This window comes from Thalassophryne amazonica, chromosome 9 (assembly GCF_902500255.1).
Source record: "Thalassophryne amazonica chromosome 9, fThaAma1.1, whole genome shotgun sequence".
Taxonomy (NCBI): Eukaryota; Metazoa; Chordata; class Actinopteri; order Batrachoidiformes; family Batrachoididae; genus Thalassophryne; species Thalassophryne amazonica.
This window is the reverse complement of record NC_047111.1, coordinates 29,633,691-29,645,770: the sequence shown is the minus strand read 5'-3', so window position 1 is coordinate 29,645,770 and position 12,080 is coordinate 29,633,691. Positions and strand designations below refer to the sequence as shown.

Here is a 12,080-nt window from a genome sequence, read left to right as displayed (position 1 = left end):
TCACTGAAATTGGGGTTATATGAGGAAGTCTGGAGTGGCAGAGAAGTATGTTAGGGTAGTGCAGGACAGGATAGTGTGACAGCAGCGAGATGCGCAGTAGGAATGACAGATTCATTCAAGGTGGAGGTGGGATTACACCAAGGATCAACTCTGAGTCTTTTCTTGTTCACAATGGTAATGGACAGGTTGATGGATGACATCAGATAGGAGTCTCCATGGACTATGATGTTTGCAGATGACACTGGGATCTGTAGTGAGAGTAAAGAGCAGGTTGAGTCTCGTCTGGAAAAGTGGAGATATGCTCTGGAGAGCAGGGGAATGAAAGTCAGCAGGAGCAAAGACTGAGTACGTGTGTGTGAATGAGATGGAGCTCATTGGAATAGTGCAGTTACAAGGAGTAGAAGTGGATGAGAAGTAGATGAGTTTAAACACTTGGGGTCAACTGTCCAAAATAATGGAGAGTGTGGTAGAGGTGAAGAAGAGAGTGCAGGCAGGGTGGAGTGGGTGGAGAAAGGTGGCAGGAGTGATTTGTGACCGAAGAATATCTGCAACAGTGAAGGGGAAAGTCTACAAGACAGTAGTCAGAGCAGCTATGTTGTATGGCTTAGAGACAGGGGCGCTAACAAAACACAAGTGGCAGAGATGGAGGTGGCAAAGCTGAAGATGTCACGATTCTCTTTAGGAGTGATGAGGATGGACAGGATCAGGAATGAACATAGAGGGACAGCTCAGGTGGGTCGGTTTGGTGACAAAGTCAGAGAGGCGAGATGGAGATGTTTGGACATGTGCAGAGGAGGGGACCCAGGGTACATAGGGAGAAGGATGCTGAGGATGGAGCCACCAGGCAGGAGAAGAGGGAGCCCAAAGAGGAGGTTTATGGATGTGGTGAGGGAGGACATGCAGGTGGTTGGTGCGACAGAGGAAGGTACAGAGGACACGGTGAGATGGAAATGACTGATCTGCTGTGGTGGCCCCCAATGGGAGATCCTCGCCCATTTTTGCTCCTCACACTCAGCCTTTTGTGGATCCTGCTTTTGTACCAAATAATGATTACAATAACCTGCTTGAAATAACATGCCTATTAATTTATTTAACCTTATTTCAAGCCCTAAATTGGCAGGGGTGGTGGCCAAGTGGTTAATGCGCTTGGTTTCAGTGCAGAAGGTTCCGGGTTCAAATCCCACCCCTGCCACATTTCTCCATGTAATGTGGAGTTGCGTCAGGAAGGGCATCCAGCGTAAAACCTATGCCAATTCAACATGCAGATCTACCTCGGATTTGCTGTGGCGACCCCGAGTGCAAACAAGGGAGCAGCCGAAGGGACTTACAAGCCCTAAATTGACTCCCTCCCAATGTTTTTGCAATGTGATGCACATCTGAAATGTGGGAATGCATGAATGAATAACAAATAAAATTATGTTGATCACAGAAAAACATGAAATTTCTAAGTTTTTCCACTGCAGACAGTTGGAACCAAAGTAAATAGTTTTAATAGGGTCTAATCACCAGTGAAGCTGGTTGAAGGACCATACTGTTTTATGCTGATTGTTATTTAGTTTTCTATGCACAAAAAGTCAATGGACAGCAAAAGGTACAAATTACTCAAAATTTCATGTAGATTTTCAATGAGAGTACTACAAGGTGCTGTTTTACTGTTAGACCAAAGATGATGCTAAATCACATCTTTAAAGAAAATGTCATACTTTTACATTAATTTTAGAACATCCGAAAGAACTCAAAAAGCGCTCTCAATGGATGGACCAAATGCTGCCAAATCTGCCAGCGTCAACCAGAATACTGTCTATGGTGTGTACAGTACAAACTGTCTGTATATATAAAAAAATGGGCAGTAAAAACCGCTAGGTGGCACTATAAAGAATAAAAGCGCTTTGCAAAAATAAATAAATAAATAAATTCCTATCCGTCAGTCAGAAAACTTTATACTGTTGCGATTGGTGGATTAAGATCTTTCCAATGGTTCCTGCTTGGGGCAGGCCTGGATCCACGGTGGCGCGGGGGGTGGGGTGCTTGGGCCCTTAATATCTGCTTGCATATCTAGTTTTTCAGTTGCATTTTCCATATCATCCCCACATTTCCTAATTTGGGGATTGTAAAAAAAAAAATTCACAAAAATGGGAGCTTTGTTAAAGGCAGACCCAGATTTTATTTTATTTTTTAAAGGTTTCCCAACTGTGTGTTTGCAGTTATGAGCCAAAGTTGAGAGGGACAGGTTTCTCAAGATAAAACACTGAAAACCTTCATGTTAAAAACCTTAAAAGGCAAAGATACTGGAAGAAGAGCAAAGGTTTGCTGCTGTTTAACAAACCAGTGATGCCGTTAAGTGTAACACCTGATTTATGCTTCTCCAACTCCATAGTCATGCAATCACGTCGATGTAGGCGTGACCCTTTAGAAGTTCTGTCGCTTAATGGGTGTCGCAATGCAATTTACTGACCGAATAGTACGTCAAGGCAAGGCCTTTCTTTCTGACTGCATCGCCACTGCTGCTGATCATTTTTTTTCCTTTTTCTGGACTAATTTTTCTCTCAAGGACCTCCACTTCTTTATATAATCAGTGACCTTCAAACCAACATTATGTGCAGTTTCCTTCCATTACCTTGCTGTTCATTTGAGCATCTTTTGTCAAATGCTCCTCTATTTGATTCATGATCAAAATGTAATCACCTAGCGCACTGTAAAAACTTTTAATCAGACTTTAAATATGACGGGAGAGGAAGGAGTGAAACCACAAAAATGAGCAATCAGAGCTCGTTCGGGTCATGTAGTTTAAATTTTTTTGGGAGGTGCACATCAGAAGAGGGTACGTAGCCATGCAGAGCGCTCTGCGTGGCTACGGAGAAGTATAAATTGGGCTTAACAGGTAAAAAGCATTCCAAGTGCACAGAACATAAAGACCCACTGACAAGAGTGTCTGTGTGAGAGCAAAATGTTTTCGCTAATCTTATGCACAAAATCACAACACAGATACATGTCAAGGAGCAGCAGATTACTTTTGCTTGACCAAATAAATCTAGCACAACATGCAGAACAAAAAAACATCCTTTACTATATTATTAAAATGTCTTTCAAATAAGATAGTAAAAGGCAAGATTACAGACCTTCCATAAATGTTACAAGGAAAATACCACTGTGATTACTCACATGCAAGTTCTCAGTCTGACTCGAATCACTGACAAGACTGTGATAAAACCAGGTCCAAAGTACATTATACAACAGAAGTGAGTAAGTCCCCGTGCAATACAACTTAAGTCAAAGACTACATGTCAAATCTGTCTCACCTCTCAATAACTGCATTACGTTTAACTTCTCAAATTGTATTTCCTCTTATAAAACAAAATTAAAAAAAGAATAAAATACAAAATACTGAAATGGCAGCACGGTGGATTAGTGGTTAGCACTGTTGCCTCACAGCAAGAGGGTCATGGGACTGATTCCAACCCGTGGCCTTTCTGTGTGGAGTTTGCATGTTCTCCCCATGTTTGTGTGGGTTCTGTCCAAGTGCTCCGGCTTCCTCCCACATCCAAAGATATGCAGGTTAGATGAACTGGAACTTTAAATTGTCCATAGGTGTGCATGCGGGTGTGAAGGTGTTTGTCTATTTGTGGTCCTGCGACAGACTGGCGTCCTGTCCAGAGTGTACCCCGCCTCCCAACCTATGACTGCTAGGACAGGCTCCACCCCCCGTTAATTGGAGTAAGCGATTGAAGATGTGTGCATGATGTTCCAAAGTACAAATACAGTATAAGAAGTCAGTTCAAGTTTGCATTTAATTAAATCATCGCTTTTACAGCCAGTTTCTTTTTTTTTCTTAAATGTTTTTAAAGTTAAGGGAAGGATACAAACCCATTTCCAACTCACTGAATATTTGTGGAAGCTCATTTAAATAATCAATGATAAGCAGAAACCAGATAGCACTGCATGGTAATTCTGTTTCATAAACAAAGCAGACTAATGAGGGAAGCTTCCACAAACCCAATAAGTCTTAAGGAGTTACCAGCGTTTGTGAATGTGATTGAAGAAACTGAGTATCAGCTACATTTTGCATGTTGGTTCGCTATTTATAGCTTCACTGCAGAGTGACAAAAAAGGACTTTGTTCAAAAGACAAAGGGAAAGTTCAGGTGCAGTTTGGCAGAAGGAACACGAGAAGACTCGAGCCTGGATTTCATTTGTTTTTGTTGGCGGCTATCTTGCTAGCCTTGTATCTAGATATTGTCTTGTGCTACTTGCTCTTTTTGCTGCATTTATTTTACACTAGTTAATTACAGAAATGGACACTTTCATGAACCACTGTTGGCCCTCAGCTCTGGTTTGCACACACTGTTTGGTTGAAAGATTACATACACTCACCACAGGCATGAATGTCATGGTAAATTTGGGCAGTTAATGATTTCACTGAACTCTTCTTTTGCCAGGGTTTAATGATTGTACAGCATACATCATTAATCAAAAAAAAAAACAACAAAAAAAAAACAACCCAAACACAAGAACTGGGTGCACAAGTATGAATTTATTTTAGATCTGGCAAACAACCCCCTTATTGGTTGCTATTTTCCATAATCACTGATAAATAATTAGGAAAAGACCAGGTCAAAGGCATCATTAACAGCCCAAAATTACCATGACATTCATGCCTGAGATGACTGTATGTAAACATCCAGGCATCGGCATTAACGCTTGTCCGGGACAAGTGTAAAATGTGATCGGACAAGCAATAGCTCTGAATCGTTGTCCGACCGGACAAGAGGCATTTTTTTGGTTTAAAACATTCACATTCTTTATTTTCATCACTTGGAACCAAAATACCTGACCGCCGCCTTTTTGTTTTCTTATTTACATTATGTCATGTCTCGCACCTCGCGTGAAAGTGTCGGGATTTTCCTTCAATTGCGGACCAGTAAGTCATTTTTAAATGTTGAAATAAAAATTTGATTTGCTTTATAAATACATACTGGTAAATGATCATGCATTGAACTGTGATGAATTCAGAAAACACACAGGAGAGAAGCAGATGCATATTGGCATTTACCAGTTATTTAATTTTTTTCCTCAATTATGAACAATCACAGGAGAGAAACATTATGAGCTATGTCTTGGTTAACGGATTAAAAGGCTAGGGGCTATGCATGCAATATGTTTTATATATATATATATATATAAAATTTTTGGAAATTGAATTTTACCACCCACACAGGAGAGTGACAGTATTAACTTTTTCATGAAGTGATATGTCACAGCAAAGTAGATGTGATGAATATTTAATCTGAATCTCAGTCCCAGTTTAAATGTAATGGTTTTTCTATTTCAGCTGCAATTCTTATGTTGGAATATTAAAGTTAAAGTACTTACAAACAAAAGAACTATGACAGGTTTGTATTAAGTGACAAGTCAGAGCAAAGTACATGTGATAAATATTTAATTTGAATCTCAGCCACGGGTTGTCCGGACAACCAGCTTTTCCTATAGGAAAAGTAAACTGCCAGGGTTACTTGTCCTATGGACAAGTACACTAAAAAGCTTAATGTTAATGCCTAACATCTGATCTGTACCCTCTTCCATCCGGTCAGATATCTTGCACAGCATATGAGCACTTCCTTGAAGAGTTTCACATACAACCCCTGGCAAAAATTATGGAATCACCAGCCTCGGAGGATGTTCATTCAGTTGTTTAATTTTGTAGAAAAAAAGCAGATCACAGACATGACACAAAACTAAAGTCATTTCAAATGGCAACTTTCTGGCTTTAAGAAACACTATAAGAAATCAGGAAAAAAAATTGTGGCAGTCAGTAACGGTTACTTTTTTAGACCAAGCAGAGGGAAAAAAAATATGGAATCACTCAATTCTGAGGAAAAAATTATGGAATCATGAAAAACAAAAGAACGTTCCAACACATCACTAGTATTTTGTTGCACCACCTCTGGCTTTTATAACAGCTTGCAGTCTCTGAGGCATGGACTTGAGTGACAGTTGTCTTCATCAATCTGGCTCCAACTTTCTCTGATTGTTGTTGCCAGATCAGCTTTGCAGGTTGAAGCCTTGTCATGGACCATTTTCTTCAACTTCCACCAAAGATTTTCAATTGGATTAAGATCCAGACTATTTGCAGGCCATGACATTGACCCTATGTGTCTTTTTGCAAGGAATGTTTTCACAGTTTTTGCTCTATGGCAAGATGCATTATCATCTTGAAAAATGATTTCATCATCTCCAAACATCTTTTCAATTGATGGGATAAGAAAAGTGTCCAAAATATCAACGTAAACTTGTGCATTTATTGATGATGTAATGACAGCCATCTCCCCAGTGCCTTTACCTGACATGCAGCCCCATATCATCAATGACTGTGGAAATTTACATGTTCTCTTCAGGCAGTCATCTTTATAAATCTCATTGGAACGGCATCAAACAAAAGTTCCAGCATCATCACCTTGCCCAATGCAGATTCGAGATTCATCACTGAATATGACTTTCATCCAGTCATCCACAGTCCACGACTGCTTTTCCTTAGACCATTGTAACCTTGTTTTTTCTGTTTAGGTGTTAATGATGGCTTTTGTTTAGCTTTTCTGTACGTAAATCCCATTTCCTTTAGGCGGTTTCTTACAGTTCGGTCACAGACGTTGACTCCAGTTTCCTCCCATTCGTTCCTCATTTGTTTTGTTGTGCATTTTCGATTTTTGAGACATATTGCTTTAAGTTTTCTGTCTTGACGCTTTGATGTCTTCCTTGGTCTACCAGCATGTTTGCCTTTAACAACCTTCCCATGTTGTTTGTATTTGGTCCAGAGTTTAGACACAGCTGACTGAACAACCAACATCTTTTGCAACACTGCGTGATGATTTACCCTCTTTTAAGTTTGATAATCCTCTCCTTTGTTTCAATTGACATCACTCGTGTTGGAGCCATGATTCATGTCAGTCCACTTGGTGCAACAGCTCTCCAAGGTGTGATCACTCCTTTTTAGATGCAGACTAACGAGCAGATCTGATTTGATGCAGGTGTTCGTTTTGGGGATGAAAATTTACAGGGTGATTCCATAATTTGTTCCTCAGAATTGAGTGAGTCCATATTTTTTTCCCTCTGCTTGGTCTAAAAAAGTAACCGTTACTGACTGCCACAATTTTTTTTCCTGATTTCTTATAGTGTTTCTTAAAGCCAGAAAGTTGCCATTTGAAATGACTTCAGTTTTGTGTCACGTCTGTGATCTGCTTTTTTTCTACAAAATTAAACAACTGAATGAACATCCTCCGAGGCCGGTGATTCCATAATTTTTGCCAGGGGTTGTACTTTACAGCTTCAGTGGTCGTGCTGTGATCCAACCGTCCCAGAGAATTATGGCTTTCCCATTATTTCTAGAAGTCTGTGAGCCTGCTGTCTGTGGTGAAGCACAAGGCCGTTTTTAAACAGGCTGAGTTCATGACTGAACGATGTGCATGAGCAGCTACATCTCCTCCACTCAGTGTGATTTTAGTCACGACTGCATCAAAAATTAATTAAGTTATCACTTTAAAAACAAGTAGTGATGACAAAATCATACATAAAACTTTCTAAACTTTGCAATTAATCTGCAGTTGAGCCGACCTGTAGGGGCAGAACTGTGATCCGTTACACCTCTATGACCGAAACAGAGGAAAGGCTTTTCTATACCTTCACTGGGTAGATTGACAAGTCGCCATTTGATGGTAAATATGAAACAAGGTTCACCGATAATACACCAGAACAGGATTTACAGCTGAAAAATAAGTGCAGGAAGTGCAACAAAGACAATGGCACGAACAACAAAAGCTAATACGATTGGCAGCTGACATGTTTGACATATGTGCATGAGTAAAAAAAATTCTTAAGAGGAACGAGAACACCAATGTTCTTTTTAAAACTGTACTACTACTTTCACTCAAGCAATTTTCTCAACCACTAATGTACTTTTTTACTTTACTACATTTGCCATAATGCCTTTGTTACAACCAGCCTGCTGTGGATTGAGAGGAGAAAGTGTACAGCTTCTCCACAGGTACTGAGGCGCACTGTGTGGATAAAGACATGAGCCACCTGTTAGTGGACCAGGGTATGAACACGTTGATGGAAGACGTGAAAATGTGAGGGAGGGACGTGAGGCAGCGCATTCTAATTCCTGTGCACACCTGACCTCAGTGTTTGCTCAAAAATCTAAAACACTGTTTGCTGTGCTTCCCGAGAAATGCTAATCTCTAGGGGTGCCGAGAAAAAAAAAAAAAAAAAAAAAAAAAAAAATCGATTCACGTCCAAATCACGATTTTTATTAAGATTCTAAATCGATCCAAAATGTCCAAGAATCGATTTTTAAAAAGCATTTTTTAAACATTTTCTTGCTTACTCGCTGTGTGTACTGTTTGCCAGGCAACGGCCTCCGTACTACAGCGTCCCTGCGAGGAGAGGGTCCGGCGTGCTTCAAACATTCGTGAGCTGCAGCTAGTATGGCAGATGAAGAGATACTTCAGCCAGCACCGTCATTGCTGAAGGCAAATGTTTGGGCACAATTTATAATTTGCTGCATAAGAAGGAGGCTGACATGACTTATGCAGTGTGCAAAATCTGCAAAATGAAAGTCAAGTACTTCGGAAACACTTCAAATCCGCAAGCCCACATTCTATGCCATCACCCGGAGCTAAAGGAAGCGGACCAGCGGTCTCTGCCAACTACTGACCTGCGCACACTCCATCACTTTGCTAAACTGCCAGTCAACTCTGAATGAGCAAAGCAGATAAGGAAATTTACATCTTTAGAATCACTTGATTAACCTTGTAAAGCTGCATTTTCTTAAACATAAACATTTTAAGGAATATAACTATTTCTCAGAGCTCTTTGAATCGAAAATCGATTCTGAATTGAATCGTCACCCCAAGAATCGGAATCGAACTGAATCGTGAGTTGTTGTAAGATTCACATCCCAACTAATCTCTGCTTTTTTTTTTTAAATTTCATCCTCCACACACAGCAAGCACACTGAAGGCTCCAGTGAATGGATGCTTATATGCTGATTTTCTGTTGATAAACAGCTAAGAGATGTTCAAATGATTTATTTGCTGAGTATCAGTTTCATTTCAAGCTGTGAGAACCTAAAATCATTCCAGCCAGGATTTTCATTTTAATTTTATGTGTATTGTGGAGCTGGCATGCAGTTCTTTCAACCCCAAACTGTAATTAGAAAGAAAATAACATGTGCACATGGAGCATCATCGCTGCCTCAAAGTTGCTACAATAATGCAATGCACATTCCTGTTTTAGCTATTATGACATAATTACAAATAACATTAGTATAATGCATCGTTCTGCCAAGTGTGATGAGTGAGCACATGCACGTCCTTCATGATGAGTTACATAGAAATGTTTTAACTTGCTAGAAAGAGTCCAGTTCGGACTATGACCAGTCACTTTACATGAGCCAGCAGACAGATGGAGGGAGCAGGGGGGAATGGAGGGTGGCCCAACCCACCCGTTTGGGGCAACCGCGAGACAACCCAGATCTACAATGGGGGGGGGGGGGTTTCTACAGTACTTGGAGTAATTTAATAACTACTTTTTTCAGTTTGGCTTGAGTTATTTATTTAACAGTAGCAGAAGTAATTTTATATGGATGGAGATTCTCAGTGCACTACGCACCACTGGCCTTAATTGAATTTGGATTAATCAAAATCCATTATCCATAATGGGGCTATTCCACAGAGCACTGTACCTTCCCATTTAATCCCAAAGAGCAAACCGGGGCACATTTTGAAGGATCACAGTCTTTCTTGATTCATTTTTGTCAGTCTTGAACAAACTTGGTATACATACTTACAGCCATCAGATCTGAAGTCAAGATCCAATTTTTTGAACGTTCAATTCTCGCAACCGTTGATAGTAATGGCAAATGGACTGCATTTATATAGTGCTTTTTCATCTGCATCAGACGCTCAAAGCACTTTACAATAATACCTCACATTCACCCCGATGTGAGGCTGTAGAACATGGTAACTTCGGGGTAGTCATAGGCTTAATGGATTCAATCATGTTCAGCCTTCTTTAAACGGGGTGTTTATAATGACTACAGCTTGAAGCTTGTTTGATCGCGCTCCATTGGGGTAAAAATCTGAACCCAAAGCTGTGTTTGTTGTGTTTTTCCTTCAAAGTTCAACAGCTCGATTATGGCCGGCCGAGAGCGCAGCTCCTTTCTCTCATGTTTGGGCAGGTTGCCAGGTCTGCAATTCATAATCCAGTCCATAAGGAGCCAAGACAGATTAAAGCGTTTCATACCGTTTTTGCTCTTTTTTTTGGATTGTGGGCAATCATAGCAGAATGTGCCCTGCAGAATTGCCCCATCAATGCTGACTTTGATCTTTTCACAATAAAAACCTACAGTGTACACTTACGGCGTACCTACTAACACTAATTCCAAAGACATCTGTACTCACGGACTAATGACTTACATAACTTATTTTGATCATATATAATTGTCAAAAAGTTTGTCGGGTGATCAATTGAGGATGATTCTGTTCACTGAAAATTTTCTGGAGTTGGTCATTTTGTACAGAAAGTGGTTCATCTTATGTTCACTATTGCATACACATTTGTTTTATCATGCTCTGATTTGAACATACTGCTAATTGTGGATGCTTCTTTTTTTACTCCACAAAGCACACTGAAATGCACAGTCTGCACCAGAGAAGTGTACATCTTTTGGCTGACCCATTTTTCAGTCAGGGTCGCCACAGCAGATCCAATACAGATCAGCAGTGGGATTTGGTACAAGTTTTTTTGTAAGAGGCAATCTGCACCATAAACTGTGATATAAAGTTTATTATTAGTATTATGATAATGATGAGGATGGCGATGACCGCTAATATGATAAAATATTTTTTACTGTGAAGCACACTCAAAGTTTTTCATTAATCATAGCTTTCCACATTACAGCGCAGAAACAAAAAACAGATTTGTCTGCTGTGCTTGCTGCTGAGTGTTTTTGCACTGCAGTGTAGCCAAGTGCATATACTAAATGGGTATTATTCAGGAAGCCAGATTTCATTCAGCAATGTGGTTGCAGCAGCAACATGACAAATTGGTAGCCAACAAATGTAAAGTGTCTAATAAGCCTACTGTAAAAATTTCTAAAGTTATTCTGGGGTGTCTTTCACAGAACATGCTGCACCGTTTCTCACCCTGAGTCTGGTGTTTTCGAGGCTCACTGAACTCATCTGACATACAGCCGCTGCTGTTCTGTGGAGGCTTGCAGAGGCCATTGATCCCGCATTGCGCCGGCTTGGGACTGCTGCTCCAAACAGGTGGCTCTGTACATGACCAGCGCACCAGGTCTTCCACCTGCAGCACCAACTTCCTGGAAACTGCCAAAACTTCATCCTTTACACACAAACACAGAGATTGAGTTCTGAATTAAACATAAGCAGAATAAAAGCAAACAACATACTGAGTTATTAGATGTCTTCAGCTACATAGGACTTGAAGCCCACTGGTGCCTGTCGTTAGCCCGGATGTGAGATGAGCATCCACAGACGGGTCCACATGACTGTCCACAGATGGGACACCAGTTCAAAGCAGATGAAAAGTTTTGTCCAAGGACACAAACCGGTTGCATGATGAGGAATCAAACCTATGTCTGTATAGTTTGAGCCCAATTGTGGGTAAAGTTGACCTAATATAAACGTATTCATAAGTTAGCTCAACTGACATGTATCTGGCAGCATTTAAGCACACACATTCTCCCCTCCTTAACTCCCATCCCAGTCTGCGACACCAGGATTTAAGAAGCATGATATCAGTCCCCATCATTTTGATTCACTCCCCTTTATTACGTCTGCCAAATCATGAGCGTTTGTCTGTCTGTTAGCAAGATTACATCAAAACTACTACACTGATTTTGACAAAATCTTCACCACAGATACATATTCAGCCACAGAAGACTCAATTCAATTTTGGAGGTGATGCAGATTCTGGATCAAGTTTCACTGTATATAGGCTTTGAAGAATGGCATAAAAACTAATTCATGGATTCTCACCAAATTTGCACCACAGATAGATATTAGG

At 40.4% G+C, this 12,080-nt stretch overlaps 1 protein-coding gene across 3 annotated transcripts in view; it reads right to left on the bottom strand.

The window, feature by feature from the left end:
* zgc:77151 (uncharacterized protein LOC337153 homolog) overlaps positions 1-12,080 on the bottom strand; it is a 106,782-nt gene that overhangs the window by 59,414 nt on the left and 35,288 nt on the right. For all 3 annotated transcript variants that reach the window (XR_004562598.1, XM_034177843.1, XM_034177844.1), the window contains exon 4: positions 11,198-11,396. Coding sequence is in view for 2 of the 3 variants with exons in the window: in XM_034177843.1 (XP_034033734.1) it covers positions 11,198-11,396 (199 nt within the window). In the remaining variant the exon portion in view is untranslated. The remainder of the gene's footprint in view (positions 1-11,197; positions 11,397-12,080) is intronic.